At 40.0% G+C, this 24,071-nt stretch overlaps 1 protein-coding gene across 1 annotated transcript in view; it reads left to right on the forward strand.

Moving 5' to 3' along the window:
• fam168b (family with sequence similarity 168 member B) overlaps window positions 1-24,071 on the forward strand; it is a 46,735-nt gene that overhangs the window by 16,839 nt on the left and 5,825 nt on the right. Inside the window, exons 2-6 of the mRNA XM_060834913.1 lie at window positions 11,958-12,042; window positions 12,692-12,772; window positions 16,624-16,766; window positions 18,828-19,005; window positions 21,955-22,086. Coding sequence (XP_060690896.1) covers window positions 11,973-12,042; window positions 12,692-12,772; window positions 16,624-16,766; window positions 18,828-19,005; window positions 21,955-22,067 — 585 coding nt within the window. The 5' untranslated portion in view covers window positions 11,958-11,972 and the 3' untranslated portion in view covers window positions 22,068-22,086. The remainder of the gene's footprint in view (window positions 1-11,957; window positions 12,043-12,691; window positions 12,773-16,623; window positions 16,767-18,827; window positions 19,006-21,954; window positions 22,087-24,071) is intronic.

Below are 24,071 nucleotides of genomic sequence, written 5' to 3' on the forward strand. Positions count from 1 at the left end.
ATGAAGGTATGATCCTGCATTCTCTCATGCTGTTTGAGAACCTGCTGATTTCACTTTCTTTCTTGCTCATTATGAGCTTGCTATCTCACACTCTCATGCACTGTTTCAGTGACACAAAGCTCTCTTGCTTTGGGTCCTTCTCTCTTCCAATCTTTTTGTCACACAGAAGAAGGCTGCCTGAACATCCCTACTGTAAATGCTGGCAGAATCTAGTATGTAAATATAAAAGACAGAGCTTGAAGCATTCACAATTATATTTAGCCAGAACTGCCAAGTAAATACTGTAGTCCATTCTTAGGCCTAGGTTTCTCACCGTTACAAAAGCCAGCCTTTAGCTGATTTAGTTCCCTTTATGTGAATTTTTTTAAAAATGCATTCAATGCACTGCAGGAACTGAGGGTTCCATGCATGTTCCATCTGCAGTGCTGAAGAATTGTGCTCGAAACATAGCCTTGCCTGAAACTAGTTAATTCCACTACAGCTATAGCACTGATATCTAGCTGGCAGTGAGAAGTGAAATAAAAATAAAATGCTGTAAATGTTCCAGATGAGTAACATCTATGAAGAGAAACAAATTGAACATTTTAGATGTAACTGGTTTGAAGTAGAAGCAAGGAAAACGAGAGAGAATGGAATTGAATCAAGGAAAGGCCTCTGACAGGGTGGAATACATTCGGCTTGCCTGGATGAGTGCAGCTCCAGCAACATACAAATAGCTCAATACCAACCTAGACAAATCAACCCCTTTGGCTCCATATCCACCACCTTATTTGCTCACTCCCTGATTCGTACGACTTGATTCCAGTATGTGACATCTAAGGCAGCCTAGAAAGATGAGAGCATTAGTTTCATGAAAACACTACCATCTACAAGTTACCTTCTAAGTTTCTGTCAGTGCTGATTTGGAATTGCTTGTTGGAACAACTATTGCTGTTCCTACATTGTAAGCAGGTAAAAATCCTAAAATATCTTGCCTCATGTTGTAGGTGTTTATACATCTCAAAGATGTGGCAGTTCAAGAAGGCAGCTCCTTGAGCACATTCTTGAGGACAATTAAGTACAAGCATTAAATTCTATGAATGCTTTCATTACCAGCATCCTGTGAATTAATAAAAGAATATTCTTTTCGACAGAACATTTTAAATTAATGCTTATTTAGATGCTATTCAGTTTATATTTCGGAAAGTTTCTGATTTAGGATTAAGATGCAAAATTTTTAAGCTTAGATTTGACTGTCTCAGGCTAATTTACTTCACTAATTCTGATTGAAATGTTTATATCATGGGAGGGAGCTGTCAGTTGAATTGATCAAATGATGAGCAGGCATTGAATAATTTGAAAGCAATCCAATTTTCCTTCCTTTGAGTAGGTAATACGTGGAAATGCTTGGATTGAGAGTTAGTTTCTATTTACATATTAGATCTTGGGGAAACTGGACTATCCTTGGAACTTGGTATTCCTTGCATTGCTATTATAAAAGCAGACTGTGCACTACCTTGTATTTAAAATGCAAATTTCACTATAGCTTGCATTAACTTCATAAATTCAGTTGCAGTTAACCCTCGGGCTTACCACTAAACCGAAGTAAGTCAATCTTTTGATCATACATAGGAAGTTGAGAGATGACCTTGAAGTTTGTAAAAATGAAGATGGGTATAGATAGAGTTAATGGTAGTTGCTTTTTCCCTAGGATTGGGGATTTCAAGACTAGGGGGCACATTTTTAAAGTGAGAGGAGAGAGATTTTAAAAAGACTTGAGGGGGATAGTTTTTACACAGGGTGTTTTGCATGTGGATTTAACTTCCTGAGGAAGTGGTGAATCTGAATACACTGCAACATTTAAAAAAAAATTGGATAAGTATGTGAATGGGAAAATGATATGGGCCAGGAACAGGCAAGTGGGACAAGTTTACTTTGGGATTATGTTTGGCACGAGTGGCTGGATAGAAGGGTCGGTTTCTGTGCTATATGACTCTATGATTCATTGATTGCTCCATGATTGCATCTGAGTGATTTCTCTAATATGATTGGAAATAGCCTGTCATGACTAGTCAATCCGTTCAGACATTTATCTCCTAAGAACATGGTTTGGAGTTATGCTGCAGTACAACAATGGGAGTAAATGGCACTTTATAAAAATTCATTGTTATGTATGTCATGGATTAAGTCATGACTTTTGTTTATTTTGTTTATAGGGTTAGAGTGTAGCTGACATTTATTGCCCATCCCAGAGGGTAGTTAAGAGTCAACCCCATTGCAGTGGGTCTAGGGTCATATGTAGTGGAAAAGCACAGCAGGTCAGGCAGCATCCAAGGAGCAGGAAAATCGACGGTTCAGGCAAAAGCCCTTCATCCTTCTCCTCGGATGCTGCCTGACCTTCTGTGCTTTTCCAGTACCACTCTAATCTAGACTGTGGTTTCTAGTATCTGCAGCCCTTGTTTTTACCTAGGGTCACGTTGTCCAGACCAAGTAAGCAAGGCACTTTCCTTCCTTGAAGGGCATTAGTGAATCAGATGGCTTTTTCCAAAAAATGACGATGGATTCTTGATCATCGTTAGACTCTTAATTCCAGATTTTTATTGAATTCAAATTCCACCACCTTCCAACAATGGTAATATTGACGAATGTCAAGACTCGATGGTTAGATTGTTGTTGAGCGAGCAATTGCCTGGCACTTGTGCAAAGGTTATTTGTCACTTTGTGACCCATGCTTGAAAGTTGTCCAGTACTTGAATGTGAGCTTGTCTGCTTCAATATCTTAGGAGTTGCAAATAAACGAAACATGTGCACAGATCAGTTCTAACTTTATCTTTGAATGCCTTTGAAGCAGCTAAAGATTGTTGGGCCTTGAACTAAATGTTGAACAGCTACAGTAATGGTTATCCTCCAATAACCACAATTACCTTTTTGTGGTAGGCATGAGACCATCCAATGGAGTTTTAAAATAAGTAGTGTTGAACAAACTGAGCAGGTCTTGCACCATCAGTAGAGAGAGAAACAAGAACTTGTTTTAAGTTCATTCTGATTCATTTAGAACTTAAAGCGTATGGAAAACTTTTTTATACTGTAGACAGTGGGAGGAGGAGGAATAAGTGGAACAGATTAAAAGGTGCTCAGAGCCAAAGACAAAGAGGCTGATACCGATGGTGATCGGAGGATGTAAAATGGTGAAAAGATGTGAAAATGAGAAAATGGAGAGTTCAGATTTTGTTCTGGTTAATTTGATTTGAGTTTTGCATCCGTTCATTGCTGGAATACAAAATCAAATGCTGTCTTGATGTCAAGAGTGGTCTCCTTCATTTAGGAAATTCAATGTCTTTATCCATGTTTCAATCTAAGCAATCATATGATGCCAGTTTGGAATTTACTGTGTAAATTCCCTTCACAAATAGCAAAATTTTTTCAATGAGTCATGATGTAAGCACATTATGCTTTTGTACTGTACAACACAGATGTCTAGAAGGACCCAGATGCAATCTATTTTTTAGAACTTTTGAATTTACTTGCAATAGCGCAAGAACTTGAATTGATCTCCAACTATAGGCTAGTGAAGGGGGAACATAAGTTGTTGTCTGTGTTCCTGATATTCCAGAAATTTTGAGAGAATGCATCTCTGAGATTGTCAGGTAACAATCAAATTATATTTTGCTGAAGGTGTGCTAACTCGAAGAATGGTTTACACAGGAAATATTAGAAGCATCCAGAAGTTGAGTCGGTTTCGAAGGATGAAGCAGTGGACGAAAAAATTGGTTTTTATGTTTAGAACCAGCATTAAGTCAGTAGTTGGAACATGCAGTTAAATACTGAAGTTGGAGTCCCACCAAACTGGACTTTGCACACTGATAGGACGTCTCGATGCTACTGATGATAATCTACTTCAAGTGCCTACATTTCCTTATAAATCTGAATTTCTCTACTGATTAAAAATCTATCTCAACCTTGAATATACTCATGATCCAGCCTACATAGCTCTTTGTGGTAAAGAATTCCACAAATTCACTCCCCTCAAAACAAATTCTTCCTTTCCTCCTCATCTCTATCTTAAATGGATGACCCCTTATTCTGAAATTATGCCCTGTGGTCCTAGACTCTCAAGGGAGAAGAACCTTTCCATATCTAACCTGTCAAGTCCTTGTATGTTTCAATAAGCTGTCCTTTCACTTGTCTTTATTTCAGTGAGTACACAACGAGCTCACTAAACCTTTCCTCATAAGATTGTCCCTCCATACCTGGGATCAGCATAGGGGACCTTCTGCTGTCTCGACCTATATTGCCAGTGTGTCTTTCCTTAGGTGCACAGAATTATTCAGGATTCTGGATCAGTGGTGCTGGAAGAGCACAGCAGTTCAGGCAGCATCCAACGAGCAGCGAAATCGACGTTCATCCTGATGAAGGGCTTTTGCCCGAAACATCGATTTCGCTGCTCATTGGATGCTGCCTGAACTGCTGTGCTCTTCCAGCACCACTGATCCAGAATCTGGTTTCCAGCATCTGCAGCCATTGTTTTTACCTTGCACAGAATTATTCAGTTTTACAGCAGTGGTCTTGACTAGTGCCTTATATAGCTGCAGCAAGACTGCCCTATTTTTGAACTGCCTTTCTTATCACCAGCTAAATATGTATACCAGATTTTTGAGATTTATACACAAGGATTTCTAAATCCTTTGTGCTGTAGCTTTCTGTAGTCTTTCTCCATTTACATATTATCAGCTTCTCTTCTTCTTGCTAATGTACATAACCTCACAGTTTCCCATTTTATAATTCCATCTGCCAAATTCTTGTCTACTTGCTCAACTTGTATATGTCCCTCAGCAGATTGTCATCCTCACATTTATTTTCCCTTCCTATTTTTGTTGTTTGCAAACCTCACTATACTGCATTCACTTTCCTCATTCAACTTGTAGTGTATTCTTTGTCAATAATTACGGCCCCAGCATTGATCCCTGTGACACTGCAGAGATGTGGCTTTGGGTGACTATATGAACAGTGACAACCAGTACTGTTCTAGGAATGATTATGTAGTAGTAGGCCCCCGTGCCTACTTTTACAACCAAGACTCCCGCCCACCCTCTGACGACCCCTTCTCCTGCCTCCAACACATCCCATCCACCTGGACACCCCGTGCTGGCCTCTTACCCGCCCTCGATCTATTTATAGCCAACTGCCGCCGCGACATTAACCGACTCGACCTGTCCACCCCTCTCACCCACTCCAACCTCTCACCCTCAGAACTTGCAGCCCTCCGCTCCAACCCCAACCTCACCATCAAACCAGCAGACAAGGGAGGCGCGGTAGTAGTTTGGTGCACCGACCTTTATACCGCTGAGGCCAAACGCCAGCTCGCGGACGCCTCCTCCTATTGCCCCCTTGACCATGACCTTGACACCTCCCACCACCAAACCATCATCTCCCAGACCATCCATAACCTCATCACCTCAGGGGATCTCCCATCCACCGCCTCCAACCTCATAGTCCCACAACCCCGCACCGCCCGTTTCTACCTCCTGCCCAAAATCCACAAACCTGACTGCCCCGGCCGACCCATTGTCTCAGCCTGCTCTTGCCCCACCGAACTCATGTCCGCGTACCTCGACACGGTTCTGTCCCCTTTAGTCCAAGAACTCCCCACCTACGTTCGGGACACCACCCACGCCCTCCACCTCCTCCATGATTTTCGCTTCCCCGGTCCCCAACGCCTTATCTTCACGATGGACATCCAGTCCCTGTACACCTCCATCCCCCATCACGAAGGATTCAAAACCGTCCGCTTCTTTCTTTCCTGCCGCACCAACCAGTACCCTTCCACTGACACCCTCCTCCGACTGACTGAACTGGTCCTCACCCTGAATAACTTCTCTTTCCAATCCTCCCACTTCCTCCAAACGAAAGGAGTTGCCATGGGCACCCGCATGGGCCCCAGCTATGCCTGTCTCTTCGTAGGATATGTGGAACAGTCCATCTTCCGCAACTACACTGGCAGCACCCCCCACCTTTTCCTCCGTTACATCGATGACTGTATCGGCGCTGCCTCGTGCTCCCACGAGGAGGTTGAACAGTTCATCAACTTTACCAACACTTTCCATCCTGACCTCAAATTCACCTGGACTGTCTCAGACTCCTCCCTCCCCTTCCTAGACCTTTCCATTTCTATCTCGGGCGACCGACTCAACACAGACATTTACTATAAACCGACTGACTCCCACAGCTACCTGGACTATACCTCCTCCCACCCTGCCCCCTGTAAAAACTCCATCCCATATTCCCAATTCCTTCGTCTCCACCGCATCTGCTCCCAGGAGGACCAGTTCGAATACCGTACAGCCCAGATGGCCTCCTTCTTCAAGGACCGCAGATACCCCCCAGACATGATCCCCACCACCAGGGATATATTTCCCTCCCCTCCCCTATCAGCGTTCCGCAAAGACCACTCCCTTCGTGACTCCCTCGTCAGGTCCACACCCCCCACCAACCCAACCTCCACTCCCGGCACCTTCCCCTGCAACCGCAGGAAATGCAAAACTTGCGCCCACACCTCCTCCCTTACTTCTCTCCAAGGCCCCAAGGGATCCTTCCATATCCGCCACAAATTCACCTGCACCTCCACACACATTATCTATTGCATCCGCTGCACCCGATGTGGCCTCCTCTATATTGGGGAGACGGGCCGCCTACTTGCAGAACGCTTCAGGGAACACCTCTGGGACGCCCGGACCAACCAACCCAACCACCCCGTGGCTCAACACTTCAACTCTCCCTCCCACTCCACCGAAGACATGCAGGTCCTTGGACTCCTCCATCGCCAGAACATAACAACACGACGGTTGGAGGAAGAGCGCCTCATCTTCCACCTGGGAACCCTCCAACCACAAGGGATGAACTCAGATTTCTCCAGTTTCCTCATTTCCCCTCCCCCCACCTTCCCTTGAACTCAGCACCGCCCTCCTAACCTGCAATCCTCTTCCTGACCTCTCCGCCCCCACCCCACTCCGGCCTATCATCCTCACCTTGACCTCCTTCCACCTATAACATCTCCATCGCCCCTCCCCAAGTCCCTCCTCCCTACCTTTTATCTTAGCCTGCCTGGCACCCTCTCCTCATTCCTGATGAAGGGCTCCAGCCTGAAACGTCGAATTTCCTGTTCCTTGGATGCTGCCTGACCTGCTGTGCTTTAACCAGCAACACATTTTCAGCTAGGAATGATTATGCACAAATTTGTCATCCTCAGTGTAAGTTACGCAGTGATCGATCTGCCCCCTCTTCCTTGCTACCCCATCCCTTTCAAAAAAATGAGAGAAAATAAAACAATTGAATCATACTTGCTGCAAAATGAAAATTCACTTGTATTATTTATCTATAATTGTGAAAGATAAAAGTGATATGAACAGAATAGAGATTATAAATTTTCCCCCTGGCAGAATTATGTTACCTTGGAGAAGGAAGTGTCACAAACTCCCTTGTTTGTAATTAAAAAAAATCCAGTTGTTAGACAAGTTTATCTCCAGAAATGTGGCATACAACATGTTTAATTTTTAATGCCTCCTCCCTCAAATCTGTTGCTGGAAGTGTCATTTTGTTGGGGCTGTCAATCTAGCCTTAAACATAACATGCGTTTCCAAGTGTTAACTGTAGTCCTCTTTATATTATCCATCTTCTGCCTAAAAGAAACATTTCCAGTACAACCTTGGTTAGATGTTCTTATAGATTTTTGAGTTTACTGATCTATGCAGTAATTTACATAGGTTTAGAAATAACTTTAGAACTAACCATTTATCTGAAATTATTGCTTACTACAGCAATGAAATTTACTTTAGTTTTATCTGAACTTGACTTGCAAAAAACCAAGTTTCTGTCAAATTTGATGTATCTTTTGGTCATTAAAGGTGATTTGTTAACTAATGACAATTTATCTGTCAGATATATTTAGGAAATCACAATCTTCTGTCAAGATAAGTTTCATATAGAAATTTTAATTCTTGTACAGATAGAGTTATAAAACATGGAACAGAACCTTCAGTCCAGTTTGTCCGTATCATTTGGTAGCATTTGCCAGCATGTACCCATCCAGATGCCTTTAAATGTCGTAATTGTACTCTCCTCCACCACTTCCTCTGGCAGCTTGTTCCATAAATGCAGTGCCGCCTTCATGAAAATGTTGCCGTTCAGGTCCCTTTTAAATCTTTTCCTTTTCCCCTTAAGCCTATCCGTTCCTTGGACACCCCACCTTGGGGGGAAGAGACCTTGACTATTATAGAGCCATAGAGATGAACAGCACGAAAACGAACCCTTCAGTCCAACTCGTTCACGCCGACCAGATATCCTAAATTAATTTTGTCCTGTTTGCCAGCATTTGGCTGCTATCCCTCTAAACCCTTCCTATTCATGTGTCGAAGGGCTTATTGAAACTCTGATAAAGGGCTTATGCCCGAAACATTGACTGTCCTGTTCTTCGGAAGCTGCCTGCCCTGCTGTGCTTTTCCAGTACCCTACCTTTGGGCTTTGATCTCCAGCATCTGCAGTCCTCACTTTCTCTCCTTCCTATTCATATACTCATCCGGATACCTTTTAAATGTTGTAATTATACCAGCCTCCACTACATCCTCCGGCAGCTCGTTCCATACATCCACCACCCTCTGCATGAAAACGTGGCCCCTTGGGTCATTTTAAATTTTTCCCCTCTCACCTTAAACCAATGCCCTCTAGTTCTGGACTCTCCCACCCCTGGGAAAAGACCTTTTTTTATTTGTCCTATCCTTGCCCCTCATGATTTTATAAACCTGTATAAGGTCACCCCTCAGTCTCCGACAGTTCAGGAAAAACAGCCCCAGTCTATCCAGCCTCTCCCTGTAGCTCAAACCCTCCGACCCTGGCAACGTCCTTGTAAATCTTTTCTGTACCCTTAACTTCAGTAAGGCATGCAACAAGGCTCTTCGAAGTAGACTGTTTAGCAAGGTTAGATCACATGGAATACAGGGACAGCTAACAATTTGGAAACAGAACTGGCTCAAAGGTAGAACTAAGCGTGTGGTGATGGTGGAGGGTTGCCTTTCAGACTGGAGACCTGTGACCATTGATGTATCACAAGGATCGGTCCTGGGTCCACTGCTTTTTGTCATTTATATAAATGATTTGGATGTGAACATAGAAGGTATAGTTGGTAAGTTTACAGCTGACATCAAAACTGGAGGTGTAGTGAACAGCGAAGAAGGTTACCTCAGAGTACAACGGGGTCTTAATCAGATGGGCCAATGGGCTCTGCAGTGGCAGATGAAGTTTTAGATAAATGAGAGATGCTGCATTTTGGAAAGGAAAATCTGAGCAAGACTTGAACACTTAATGGTAAGATCCTGGGGAGTGTTGCTGAACAAAGACTTTGGAGTGCAGGTTCACAGTTCCTTGAAAGTGGCATCGTAGGTGGATAAGATAGTGAAGAAGACATTTGGTATGCTTTCTTTTATTGGACAGAGCATTGAGTACAAGAGTTGGGAAGTCATGTTGCGGCTGTATAGGATATTGGTCAGGCCACTATTGGAATATTGTATGCAATTCTGATCTCCCTCCTATAGGAAGGATATTTGGCTATTCAGCCTAACCATGCCCCTCATGATTTTACAAACCGATAAAAGGTCATCTCTCATCCTCTGCTCTAGGGACAAAAGCAACAGCCTATTCAGCCTTTCCTTATAGCTCAAACTCTCCAATGCAAGCAACATCCTCCAATCTTTCCTGAACCCATTCAGATTTAACAACATTTTTCATAAAGCAGGGAGACCAGAATTGAATACTGTATTCTAAATGTGGCTTCTCCAATGTCTGCAAAGTGATGCCCCAAGTCCTAACCCAGTTCCCTGACCAATGAAGGCAAGTGTGCCAAATGTTGCCTTCACCACTTGCTCCCTGCAACTCCACTTTCAAGGAATTACGCCTTGCACCCCAAGTCCCTTTATTCGGCAACACTCCCCAGGACCTCACTATTAACTGTATGTCCTCTGATTTGCCTTTCCAAAATGCAACACCTCACATTTATCTAAATTAAACTCCATCTGCCACTCCTCGGTCCATTAGCCCATCTAATCAAGGTTCCATTGCACTTCAAGATTGCTTTTACACTACACAACCAATTTTGGTGTCATCTGCAAACACACTAACCAGATTTCCTGTATTCATGTCCAAATCATTTATATAAATGACAAAAGCAGTGGACCCAGCTCCAATCCTTGCGGCATACCACTCGACATAGACTTCCAGTCCAACAAACAGCACTTTGTCTCCTACTTTCCAGCCAATTTACTATCCAATAGGCTAGTCCCCATGGGTCATAAGTGATTTCACCTTGTTAAGCAGTCTACTATACAGAACCTTGTGGAAGTCTGTACAGACAATGTCTGTCATTCTGCCTTCATCAGTCTTCCTTGTCACTTTTGCAAAAAAAATGTCAGTCAAGTCAGTGAGATGTGAAATTTCCCACACAGAGCCATGCTGACTTTCCATTATCCACCCTTGCCTTTCCAAATGCATGTAAATCCTGTCCTTCAAAATCCCCTCAAATGACTTAGCCATTATTGATGTCAGGCTAACCAATCTTTAGTTCCCTGGATTTTCCTTATTACCTTTCTTAAATAATGGCACCACATTAGCCACACTTCTGTCTTCCGGCACTTTGCTTGTGGCTATCGATAATACAAATATCTCAGCGAGGGCTCAACAATTTCAGTTGAACCAAAATATTTCTGGTGAAATTACTCACTTAGTTTTTTCCCAGTGCAGCTTCTTATGGAATTTAAACTCCGTTTTCAAGCCATCCCTGTATGAGAGATTCCCTGGAAATGTTTGTGTATTGCTCAGTTCTTTTCCTTTTCTCTTTTAACTTTGCTGCTGTTATGTAGATTCACCACAAAGCTCTTATAAAGGTGCGTAACAAACAATCATTTTTAGATTTGGCAGTTGGTTTTACAGTCAGATATCCTTCCTACCACTGGCCCTCCCTATTTTCCTGGACCAGGAATTGGCACTGATGGTGCAGGCAGATCAGTGCCTATTAGCTGGGTCTTTTATTGCTATCAAGCATGACAGAAAATAATGTTTTGGCATATTGTAGAATCCCTACAGTGTGGAAAAGGTCATTCAGCCTGTCAAATCCGCATTGACAATCCAAAGAACACCCCATCTCCCTACCCTATCCCTGCATTTCCATTGCCAGTCCACCTAACCTGCCCATCTTTGGACGTGGGAGGAAACTGGAGCAGCCGGAGCAAACCCATGCAGATACGGGGAGAGCATACAAATTGCATGCAGACATTTGGCTGAGGCTGGAATTGAACCCAGGTTCCTGATGCTGTGAAGCAGCAGTACTAACCACTGAGCCACTGTGACCAGACAGCAACAAAAGTAACTTTTGGTGAAACACAGAAATCTGAAGACCATGCAAATTCTCAGGGAAAGTTTTTGGGACTCCATCCTCCCCCTTCCCCTACAACACTCCAAAACAAATACATGATTTGAAATTGTATTGTAAGTAAGGCATATATGCTAAAATGGAAAATTAAGCCTGCATCTCTTTCTTTATGTTTGGAAGTCCTTATGTTATTTTTCTCAAGCTGCGTGCCAGTGTGTTCACTGTGTGGGTCTAATCCAGTCATTTCTATGGATGGTGAAGAAATAAGTTAGCTAATGCTCCTTCATTGTGCAACTCCAGCTAATGGAATGGAATGTACTTATTCCAAAATTTTTATTTTGTGGTGAAAGATTTTGTTTTACCACTGCTGCTCATTTGAAATTTTCAAATTGTTCTCTAGTATACAATTATAGGATGATGAATGCTATCAAGCAAAAGGGGAAATAAAATATTTTTTCAAACTTTGGTTTAGTTTTGACTGAAAATTGATTATTTAATACTCTATTGATTAAATGATTTGCCAGTAGAAACAGTAAGATGCTGAATATGTTTTTTTTTTGCACAGCTCCTTAGAAACACCATGAACCCAGTATACAGTTCAGCTGCTTCAGGGGTTCCATATGCAAATCCAAAAGGAATTGGATACCCAGGCAAGTTGATACATTAATGCTATGTCAGTTAAGAAATATAGTTAATTATTGCTGGGAAATGGGGAGTTTAATGGTAAAAGATTAGATGAAGTATTAAATGCTTGTGACTTTAACTCCAAAAATACATTGAACTAGTTTAGGCACCTTGACTGAAGAACACCACATTTTTGCTTTCTGTTGGAAGATTGGACCAGTGTGGCTACCATCCTTTCTGGGACTGGATTTGAAAGGCTGAGAAGTTTTATTGCTGTGACTTTAAACGTTCTGTCATCATGTTCAAGACTCATTCTAGTCCATTTTCCACTGTCAACTTCAGTGATTTCCTCCAATTTCACTTCGCTCTCATTCACCCTGTCATTAGAATTTGGAGTTTGAGAGTTTGAAGAATTGTGCTTGTAAGTGGGCATGTTAGTCAGTGTTCTTTATAATGTTTGTAAAGAGGAACTGGTAACATTAATTTTTAAACCATTGTTTCTTCTGCCTTTAGATAATGACTCTGAAACATAGCAAATGTCTGGATTTATATTGGATAATATTTAATGTTTGTTTTCTGTGAGGATTAGTTTCTGTGTTATGGGCTTGTGATTATATTGTATTCTTGGTAATTCTTTATGCTAATTTTAAATTCACATTTTTTTAAACTTTGCAGGTTTTCCAGTGGGTTATGCAGCAGCTGCTCCTGCCTTTTCTCCTACTATGTATGCTGGTACAAACCCAGCCTTCCAGACAGGTATCACACTTGTTAATGATTACATTCATATCAATGGTCACACGTAGTAAAAATATCTTTTTAACCTTAAAGCACTGATTTATGAGCCACAATTATATTCTTAGCATCTTAGTTTGGAATGAAGCTGAGCAATTTAAAATATTCTGTGAATATGCAGATTTAATCTTAAAAGGGTCAAAGTAATAAGTGACTGGTCATGTGTCTCGAAATCATTAAAGGCATTGTTTGGGAATTTATGTACTCATTTAGTTGAGCGATACCAGTTCAGTTTGTTCTGATTTGACACGAAGCTTAGCCCCAAATTCAGGGGACCCCGACCTTGAGTGAAATCAAAAGCTTGCATCCCAAACATTCCAAAACAAGAATTATTTTGAAGCTTACTGTTATGGAAAAAGCAAAAGCTGTTTCATAAACATGTAACACTAATATTTGTAGGATGTGATAATTGGCCTAACCTTAATGCATTTACGTTAGCCACATTTTTTTTCGGGGGTGGGCAGATGGGGAGGGAGGGAAGGGGAAGATATCTCAGCTATTCAAATGGACGTGTCACTTCTATACTACTTAGCTGAAATCTAAGTCTTGATGATGTGCTGAAGTTGCAGCGTGAGCTGATAGCCAACTAATGAGCCACATTCGTGCTCTCCAGAGCCTTCCTTTCTTATGTTCTTGAGACTTCTTGCAAAATAAATAGCACTGGGTCAGTAGTACTCCCAGTAAGTTTGCTGAGGACATTTGCAGCAGGCAGAGATGATGTTTTAAATTGAATTCCATTTTCATTTTGGCAAATAAAATGATTAACCTACAGCTCTGCTTTAATTTCAAATCCCACATGTGTTAGAGAATAGGGATTTGTTTTTCCAGTCTTACATATGAAAAGCTGTCTATTCTAACAGGAGACATATGCAGTGTTCTGAAAGTAAGAGCAGATCATATTCATAATTCTGATTAACTTAAATTTGTTTAACTCTCTTATTTTAAATTGCTAAACACACTGAGGTAGTAGAGATGCCAAGCAGTAGACTAGAGTTAGGAATTGTAGATACTTACAATTAGGGAGACGTTAAAATAACTGAGGTAATAAGTGTAAAACATCTGTGGATTTTGGAAAGTAAAATGTAAGATTTCATTAGAGATGTTGCATTTTTCTTCAGCCTCTTATTTATTTGAATAGATGAAGGCAATTACATATGGTTGCTTATTAGTTGGCTGATTTATGATCTACAGCTGTGTAATTTTGATTGGAAGAGGACAATTGGAGAATTGCTATCCTATTATTGACCTAATTAAATGGGGAATGATGGAAACACTGTGGTTGAGTATGCAATATTGGTTGATATGACCATAGTGTGAAAAGAAATATAAAGGGGTTTAGCATCTTTAGAAAAGGATTAATCACTAAACCTGAATAACCTGCTAAGAGAGGCAAGGGAAGAAACAGCAGAAGCTCTCAGCATCATTTTGCAGTTTTGTCTGGGTATTTACATAATACTAGAGGCCTGCCAACTTATGCAGCTGCTTGAAAAGGGACATGAATGGATCAAGTAATTGCAGAATGGCCATCCTAACCTTAGATATGGCAAAATGTTCTGTAGAAAGTCTTGAGGATCCATGTCATCAGTTAGAAAGACAATTAATCAATATTTATGGATGCGTCAAGCAACGTTGTATTTTCCTCATTTGTGTAAATATTTAAAACTCCCAAAGAGTGTTAATGAAAGTTGCACATTGAATGTATGAATATCTGGATTTTAGCAAGGAATTTGATGTCTCTTTGATATATGATGTAAATGTAAGTGGTGTGATTAATTTGTTAGCAGATTAAACAAAAATTGTTTGAGAGATTAATAGTGAGGAAGAAAGCTATAAAATGTAGGATGTTATCAATGAATGGGTCAGGTTGGCTGAAATTGGCAAACGGAATTTGTTCTAGACAAATGCAGGTCGAGTAAATTAGAGATCACGCAATGCAAAATAATACAAGTAAGGGTAGGTTATGGAAATGTAGAGCAACAAAGGGATGTCAAAATGAGTATCGTAGAATATATCTATCTACAGATTGTTGAAGATAGCAATGAGCGTAGTGCTGTTCTTCCTTATCTTGGTCTTCCAAAAGTAAGGCGATCGCTTTTGGAAGACCCAAGAAAAGGAAGACAGCATTATGCTATTGCTATGGGGGAAATGTATGACACTGATTAGATTTATGACCAATTTGCTTGAAATGAAGAATGTTGTTTATAAAGAAAGATTTAATTAGCTGAGTTTGTTTTCTCTGAATCAGCAGGGGCTGAGATTAGTTTTAATTGACTTATATAAAATCAAGTGGACCTAGATTTACTCCAGGGCTGTTTTTTAACTTTGAAGATTATTTTAGTTTTCCAGGCCTCATTTTTAATTCTGTGCACTCACTCATTTACTAAATGATTTAGTCACATCACAAAAATAGCTTCTGTATTTCTCTTGACATATAAGGTGCTTGACTTTGCACAGAAGCAGATTTAGAAGAGTTCATGAATATCTTCAATAGTTTTATTAGCTCTCCTCTACACTTAAACCTCCACATATAAGGAAAACATTAATTTTCTGTAGTATTTAATTTGGTACAATACAGTAGACATAAGTTAATAACAAAAACTTCTTCAAAGTAACACTTCTACACACAATAGGCCATTACCCTGAACACGTCTTCTGCAGACTAATGAGTTCACAGTTAATGAGTTTTCATTGCAAATATCAATCTGGAATGTTTTAATTAGGAAGCTACTACCTATTTTACTGCATCTCCAATCTCAATCGCTTATAAATTTAATAATTAATGCACACTGTTCATTGTAACAACATCGATTTAATATTTTTCCCTATATAGCAGTTCAAGAATAGCTGCAGTCCTTCTCTCATTATTTTGGCTTTCAGTTTGCTGAGCACTTTATTTGTTGACAGGCTCACATTGTTTCCTTTGCCGCCACCCTCTCTTCGTCCCCCGTTTCAACCTCTTTGTTCCATGATAGCATCACTCACCTCCACCTCACCCTTTTGCACCACCCACCACCACAACCCTTCTTGCAGGATAGTCCTTCTGCCCCACTCCTCTTGTAATTGTTCGTCCCCCAATTAGTCAACACTCACGTCCACGCGGACCTGGCAGATACCCTGCTGGATAAGTTGTCCAGCCCTCGGCAGAAGCTATGGCCTCAGGCCCAGGGACACACTCACTTCTACTGTTTTACTAATTGCTCGCTGTTCCTCCAATCACAAGCTGTTTTCCTCCTGTCTTTGTTGTTAGAATCTCTCGTTTACCTATCAGCAGCAAGTGCCTGAGAGAAGGAACCTGTAATTGGAGGAGCAGGTCTGAACTAATTCTGTCCATTTCAGTTTTGGGGTGACTTTTTAAACAATGGTTGCCATTGTGATTGTGTTTCTCAGATACTTTTGGTGTCTTTTAGGGGTAGATTCACCAACCACCCATATGTATTTTGATGGACCATTTTCCTTCAATTAGTGGCCAGTAGCGAGGGGCATTAAAAGTAATTTTAAGAATAGAAGTCGTCTTTTTTTTCCCCCAGAGGATGGGGTCTGGGACACACCACTTACATGGATGGTAAACCCTCATTAATATCTACTAATTTTTATATATATTTAATTATTTACTCAACATTTCAAGGTGGTGCACCAAGGACTGAATAAGGCTAAATATCTTTCTTTTTATTGATTAACACAGACTGATTAGACTAAATGGCAGCCCTTTTTCCTGGAACCGTTCTGTACAGCTAATCTCTGTAAACCTTGCTTCTTAGAGTGGCTTTAAGCTCTGGTTTAGTATTGTTCTAAAACTACTGTTTTTTTTGTTTCAGGTTACACACCAGGCACACCTTATAAAGTCTCATGTTCTCCAACCAGTGGAGCGGTGCCACCTTACTCCTCCTCTCCCAACCCATACCAGACAGCTGTATACCCGGTTCGAAGTGCCTATCCACAGCAGAACCCTTACGCGCAGGTCAGGCATGGGTCCTTTGCTGAAAAATCTATTAGATATAACATCACTTCCAACGCCAACAGCTTGGGCTGTTAAAGATCTCTGTTAAAGATTGAACTAATTTTCTTGCTTTGAAACTCTGGGGTTTTTTGAAAAATTGGTTTGTGTAGGCTGATGTCTGTTATTGTATAAGAAATATTCTTGATTTGTTCATAATGAAATGTACACATTTCCACCAAATTATTGGAACCTCCTTAGGTACAATTTTTAAGCACTTTTTTGCTCTTTAGTTTATGCAATTTTGAAACACACTAGAAATCCTGAATACTTCATTTCTAAATTGTGGACCAATACATTTCCCAACTTTACATTAGGTGAGTCTGAAATATTAATCACTAAAATATGTCCTAATTATGCATTATTAATGTCTGAAGGAATTAATCATAGGTCTTCGGGCAGGAATATTACTGAATAAATTGATAGAAATGATATTCATATACCATGGAGATTGTTTTGAGTCCCTGGCTTGTTCAATGTTAGGTGATTAACCCACATTTTATTTAAAACTTCTTCAAGGTGGACCCAGGAATATCCCACATGGTTTTAACTGTTGGATGATGAGGAATACATTTAATTTCTAAATAACTTTATTGTTGTGAGGTGGCTGATTGTGTATTGCAGTTCATTGTTGGGTGTAGGAATGTAAGCAGTTTCATACCCTCCATTCTAATAACAGCCCTTGTTTATTGAAATTTTTAATTCCTAAAATCAGTATTGCAGAAATATCCTTTTTTTAATAGAGAAGAAGCAGGCCTGTATTCCAACAAATGATTTAAGGTAAACATTTTGACAGTTCTTTGAAAAATTTATTGAGGTTTCTGCTTAGTTAGCGTAATTCCTGCACAGATTGAAATTCACCAGCATTGAAAAACTCAACTCCTGATTTTCTTTTTCCATGAGGTTGGATGGAATAAAAACATGCAGTTTATTGAAGTTACTGTACAGGATCTTAATTGACAATATTGGCTGCAGCTGTTGTGTTTGGGAATTGGCAGAGTTTCTGCATTGATTCATAAATTCTCTGCTGTTCAGTGGTGGGGTGCGTCAGAGTTGTGTAAATTAGTTCTGCGTGTGGTTGTTCAGTTAGCTACCTCTAAGGTGCTAAACTCCAAATGTTTCATCAAGGAACGTATTTTGGTCAGGAATTCATGTTGTTGATCATGAATCTAAAAGAACATTCAATGACAAAACTAGCAAATTAAATTGCGGACAGTAAGTTAGCCTACTAAAACGAAGCGCAGTTATCTGCCTGAGGCAAAAGATTGTAATAATCCCTTCATCTGAAAAGCACCCAAAATGGCCAAACCTTCAAAGCATGGAGCAATTTTTAGGTCCTGAAATTCTACAGTTTGCACAGATCAACTTTGGAATGTATGATTCAAAAACTGTGAACTTGCTGATTGTTCTATAAGAATGGGCCACACTGGGAAATAACTTCTCATTTTCTTACTGGTACTGAAGAGGAACTGAAATAATGTCATCTGATCTACATACATTCAGATTAAAGCTCGAAGTATCCCACAGAATTTGTAAAATCTGAAGTGTTTGCTAAATAGGAACAGCAGTCACTGAATCAAGAAAACAAAACCTAACCAATTACAGTTCACTATATACTTTCCAGCGCCAAAAATATCAAAATTAGGTTTGTCACTGACTATTTCATCATTCTCATTTCTCAAATCAAATGAGAGCAAGTTTCTGAGGAGTTTAAGTGCAACTTGGTAGTACCTATTAATACAATAATTCCGACCTGCAAAAGCATCTGGATCTTCCAGAGCATAGGATTTACCTTTTCTGATTGCAGTAACTACAGTAGTGTCAGAGATAACATGTGACTAGGAAGCAGGCTGTGGTTAAGCTTTATAGTTCTGTGCTGCATTGTCTGCAGTATAATATTTCAGGGCTATTTTTGTGGTAGCAAGACATTTGGAAGAGAATTACATAATTTTGATACAATTTAAAGTTGTTAAAATATCATGACCTTGAGTAATTGTGCTAATTTTCTTTTCCTTCTTGCAATAGCAAGGCACTTACTACACACAGCCTCTATATGCTGCACCGCCTCATGTAATTCATCACACCACAGTTGTTCAACCTAATGGAATGCCTGCTGCCATGTACCCACAACCAATTCCATCACCCAGAGCAAATGGTGTTGCCATGGGAATGGTAGCTGGGACCACTATGGCAATGTCAGCAGGTGTGTATCAGCATAAACTAGACTCTTGTACATTTCTTGCAATGTATTCTTAAGATTTAGCAGGCAAGTGTTAAATGTAATGTGCTTCAACTGGAGCAACTTGAAAATATATATATCGGAAGATTAAGTAAGAGTTGTGCATAAAAATATTAAATATTTTAAACTATCCAACTAAAGGATACATTTTTTCCAAGAAACAAAATCACTATCTTGGCATCAGTTATGGAAGATTTAATTCTCAGAACATTACATTTCTCACATTAGCTTCCAACTTCAAAAATTGAATTTTAATTACAAGTTTAGTTCTTTGCCCCTTTCTCTCAACTCCATGAGTAAATCCCTTCAGTACTGAAATGACTGTTGTAAGTCACAAATGATCGCCTATGCGACTGTAATTCTGGCAGAGGCAATGGCCTTCTCATTTGCCTCAGACTGGGTGAGACCATATCATCTTCCTTCAGTATTGTACCTTCATTGTCCAGCTAGGTAGGATTACTGTTGTCACATTTGTGGGCGGCACAGTGGTTAGCACTGTTGTCTCACAGCGCCTGAGACCCGGGTTCAATTCCTGACTCAGGCGACTGACTGTGTGGAGTTTGCACGTTCTCCCCGTGTCTGCGTGGGTTTCCTCCGGGTGCTCCGGTTTCCTCCCACAGTCCAAAGATGTGCGGGTCAGGTGAATTGGCCATGCTAAATTGCCCGTAGTGTTTGGTAAGGGGTAAATGTGGGGGTATGGGTGGGTTGCGCTTCAGCGGGTCGGTGTGGACTTGATGGGCCGAAGGGCCTGTTTCCACACTGTAAGTAATCTAATCTAATCTAAATTTATTCTAATGTATCTAATTGTAATGAATGAATCATCTGCAATAACTTCTGCACTTGCTCATGGACAGTTATCACTGGAGTTTCCATGAAGATCTATGCTTGCCCTGTTCCTCATCTTCTCTGTTGTCCATCTGCAATATCATCCTCATAACAAACTTTTCTGATCTTTCCATTGTCTCTGATTCATGCCACTGTTTGGCTGGAATTTAGTACTGAATGAGCAGAAGTTTCCTTCAGGGAATCTTGAGAAAGTTGTAGCCATTGTCTCAGGTCCCTTACTATACTCCATTTGCTGGCCATCCACACCAGCCCTATGCCTGGCAGCTGTCTTGAGATTTAATCATCCCATTCAGAATTATAGTATCATATTTGACACAGTTGAGTTTCTGACTATATTCTGAACCATCACCAAGATGATCTACTTCCACCTTCATAACAGGGCTGATCTCACCACTTTCGCCTCATCTGTTGAAGCTTTCATACGTTCTTTTGATAGATCTAAACTTGGCAACTCTAATGCTCTGTTGGTCTAAGCTTCCACTGTATCTAATCAAATGCTGTGCCTTGTTCTAACTTGTTCCATTATATTTAGTCAGCATGATTGTATTTGTTGACCTATATCAGCTGTTGGTCTGATGTGCGTCAGTTTTAAAATTCTCACTTTAAAATTCTCATTGTTGTTGAATCCCTACAAGGCCTATCCCCTCCGCATCTCTTGGGCGGAGGCAATGGCCTATTAATATTATTCCTGAAGTGTTAATCCAAAGACCCAGATAATGTTCTGGGGATCCGGGTTTGATCTGGCAAACAGTGGAATTTGAATTCAATTTTTAAAAAATCTGAATTAAGTGTCTAATGACATGAATCCATTGCTGATTGTCGGAAAAACCCGTTTAGCTCACTAATATCCTTTAAGGAAGGATGTTGCCATCCTTACCTGGTCTGGCCAACATATGACTCCAGATACACAGCAATGTAGTTAACTCTTAACTGTCCTCTTGTCAATTAGGGACGGGCAGTAGATGCCTAGCCAGCAATGCTCTAATCCCATGAATAAAGGTAACCTTGTCCAGCTTTAAGGGTTTGAGATGCTCTGATTCTGGCACTTTGAGTTATAGTGTTGCTCGACCATTTTTGGATATGTTTTAAGCTACCTTGATCCTAAGTTTTAGTTTTTACTCCCTGAACTCTTCTACCTCTTACTACTCCTTTTAAAATTAAGCTTAAATCTTGCATCTTTGACCTCCACTGTTGGTCCTCTAACCTGATGGCTCCCATTGTGACTCAGTGAAAACTTTTATTTGAACTCTCTTGTAAAAAGCACCATGAAATATTTAACTAGGTTGTCTCCCTTATGTAATGAGTTGTTAATTTGTTGATGTAATGGGAATCCTTATAAGTATGTATGAAGCTTCTGGCTGCTTTTAGGAGTGTTTGTAATCTGGTTTGTCAGACTTCACATGTACGTGCCAACTTGTTTCTGGAAGCTGAACCAACCCAATTTCCTGTCTACAAAAAATTGTGGTCAAACACAAGTGAGAAAATGCTTAAATTTGTGTGGCTTATTTTTGAGTAATAAATACAGTTGACTTCCATCAAACCAGTAACTTTCTTAAAGCAGAAGCGGTGCTGGAGAAACGTGGGGTCTGGCAACATCTGTAGAGAGAAAATAGTCAACATTTTGAATCCAGTAACACTTCAAAGTGTTCTTTAACTCTGTTCTCTTTCTTTACAGGTGCTGCCAGACCCGCTATGTTGCTCCAGCACTCTGTTTTTGTTTCAGATTTCCAGCATCTACAGTTCTGTGTTAATTTTCCTAAAGACTTTGTGGCTTGAGCTCATCGTAGTTTTGAGAAGGAGAATTGACTTAAGCATAAGCCTAGTTTCTTTTCTACATTCAATAGTATGTCATTAAGATATTTATTGAAGAGTTTGTGGATGGAAGAATAAGTGTAGCAGTTAGAATTCATATTGTCTGATCTTTGGTTAAAAGTTTATCTGTCACTCCATTATTTTCTGAAGGTATGGATGTTTTTTGTAACTCTTGTCTTTTGAGCGTGATTGGTGCTTCAACTGAATCTGGCGTTGAGATTGCGTTTCATTTAAAAATAAATTATTTTCTTGCAGGCACTTTGTTGACGACTCATTCCCCAACACCAGTAGCTCCTCATCCAGTTTCCTTGCCTGCTTATAGGACTCCGGGAACGCCTACCTACAACTACGTACCCTCACAGTGGTGATCAGCTAGTAACTGAAAATGCAAGTCTGCCTTCTTTCATTGTGGAGCAGTCCCTATTAAAACTTTGGCCAATCATAGCTGATTTAAGAAATTAATATTTTTAGTCAAGATAACATACCACGTTTTGGCTTAATTTCAGCTGAAATTCAAATTCAAGAGCAATTCAGTCAGCCAGATTTGTGTTGTGCTGCTAATTGTATCATTTCTGGAATATTACATTGTCAGAACTGCTGTTAGCATTGGACATTGAATTTGCAAGAGTTTCAGTTCAATTAATGATACAGCCTCTTTAAATAAACTTTAAGCTCATTTTATTAAAATGGGAACAAGCACTTCATATCTATGCATTTGGATGGTAGACTCCATTTTTTTCAGTGCAGCAGTTGATGACTGTTGTTGCCCAAAGAATCTCAACCAATTATAGTCATCAAGTAACTCTTGCTGGATTAATGTATATCTTAGCTGACAGCAGAGCTGTGATGTCATTTTCCCACAATATTGGGGCATGAGTGATTTATATTACACAAAATCAATGATATCCAATTTGCTAGATAACAGTTTTGATCCCGGCTAACCCTTTAATTGAAGCAGACTGTGTTATTGACCTTGTAGATGCAGATTGATTGCTTTACCTTAAACGTAGTTGTCTCTTTATCAAGCGTCGCTATCTATTTAACGAATACAAAAGACTTAATTTCATACATACTGACTGGAATGTGTTCTGTTGAATTGAATTTTCAATACTTCTTGAATATTTACATCCAATCACTAATCTTTGGTTCCTTAATATAGATGACCATAAATGTAGAATATAAACCTATTGGGCGATAAGATAAATGAGAGACTATGCAGCTGTTCTGAAGTGAAGGGTAGCAATACCTGAGAAATGTGCTATGAAATAATTACTCCCTTCAGAGGTTGTATTGAGACTTTAATATATTTCTCTGTAAAAGGCAGGGCATGCATTTTGAAATGAATGTGTCACTAACATCTGAAAACAGTTACAAATGAGAAACCTTCAGTTACCTCAGGGCACATGAATGTGAATTTGCAATCCATGTTACGGCCAGGATTCGATTTACACAACTTTGAAAAAACAACATTAATAACATTAGATTTGTGGGAAATACATAAATCATAATTCAAGTCAAATGCATATTTTTACCAAAATAAAAATGAGCAGTTGCTCATGTGATCTAAATTGCAGCTGATGGGAAATATCTACTCAATTATACCATTTCCAATGACTGCTATCCTCACTTTGACATATCTTTATACATTCTAGGCAAATTCTGCCACGGGTTTGCCAGTAGAATATCAGGGAGCTCCACGATCCAACAGCGCTAGGGCCAAGTTTACCATTTAGGCAAATTCTCTGCGTCTGTCTTTATTTTAATGCTTGAATTTTATTAGTCACCAATAGTTTTTGACATGCTTAGCAATGGAGCATTAGTTTTCTCCATGGCATATTCTGAAGAGTTCGGAGGTACAAACAGCACTATTGCTGGTGCAAGGATTAAGTTACAAGATAGGATCACGTTTCATTTTTCATTATAACTGTGGGCATAGAACTTGCACTGGAAAAATTTGATACCAAAATGTGTCGTGTGTGACAGCAGAAAGGATGAGTTTGAGAAACAGGAAGTCTTGCGTATACATATGCTCTTATTTGAGAATTTTTTCATCTTTGTGATTGGCTCAAGCATGGGCCGTTCTACTTTTTCCTATTCTTCACTGTTTAGAGGAATGTTTTGAAGTAAATTCAAGTTTCAGAATAATTCACATCCCTCATGGAGTCAGAATACTTAATTACTTTTCACCTTCCAATCCATTCATAAGCACTGGTCTACAATTTGATGTTTGCAAATCTGCAAAAAACCTGAAATATGTCAAAGTAAATTATGCAATTCTTAATTGTCTACATGTTACACTTTACTGAACTATATAGCTCAGTTGTTCATTTTGTCAATTAAACTATTTGAATTTTCCAAAAAAAAACTTCCTT

This window comes from Hemiscyllium ocellatum, chromosome 13, assembly GCF_020745735.1.
Source record: "Hemiscyllium ocellatum isolate sHemOce1 chromosome 13, sHemOce1.pat.X.cur, whole genome shotgun sequence".
NCBI classification, from domain to species: Eukaryota; Metazoa; Chordata; class Chondrichthyes; order Orectolobiformes; family Hemiscylliidae; genus Hemiscyllium; species Hemiscyllium ocellatum.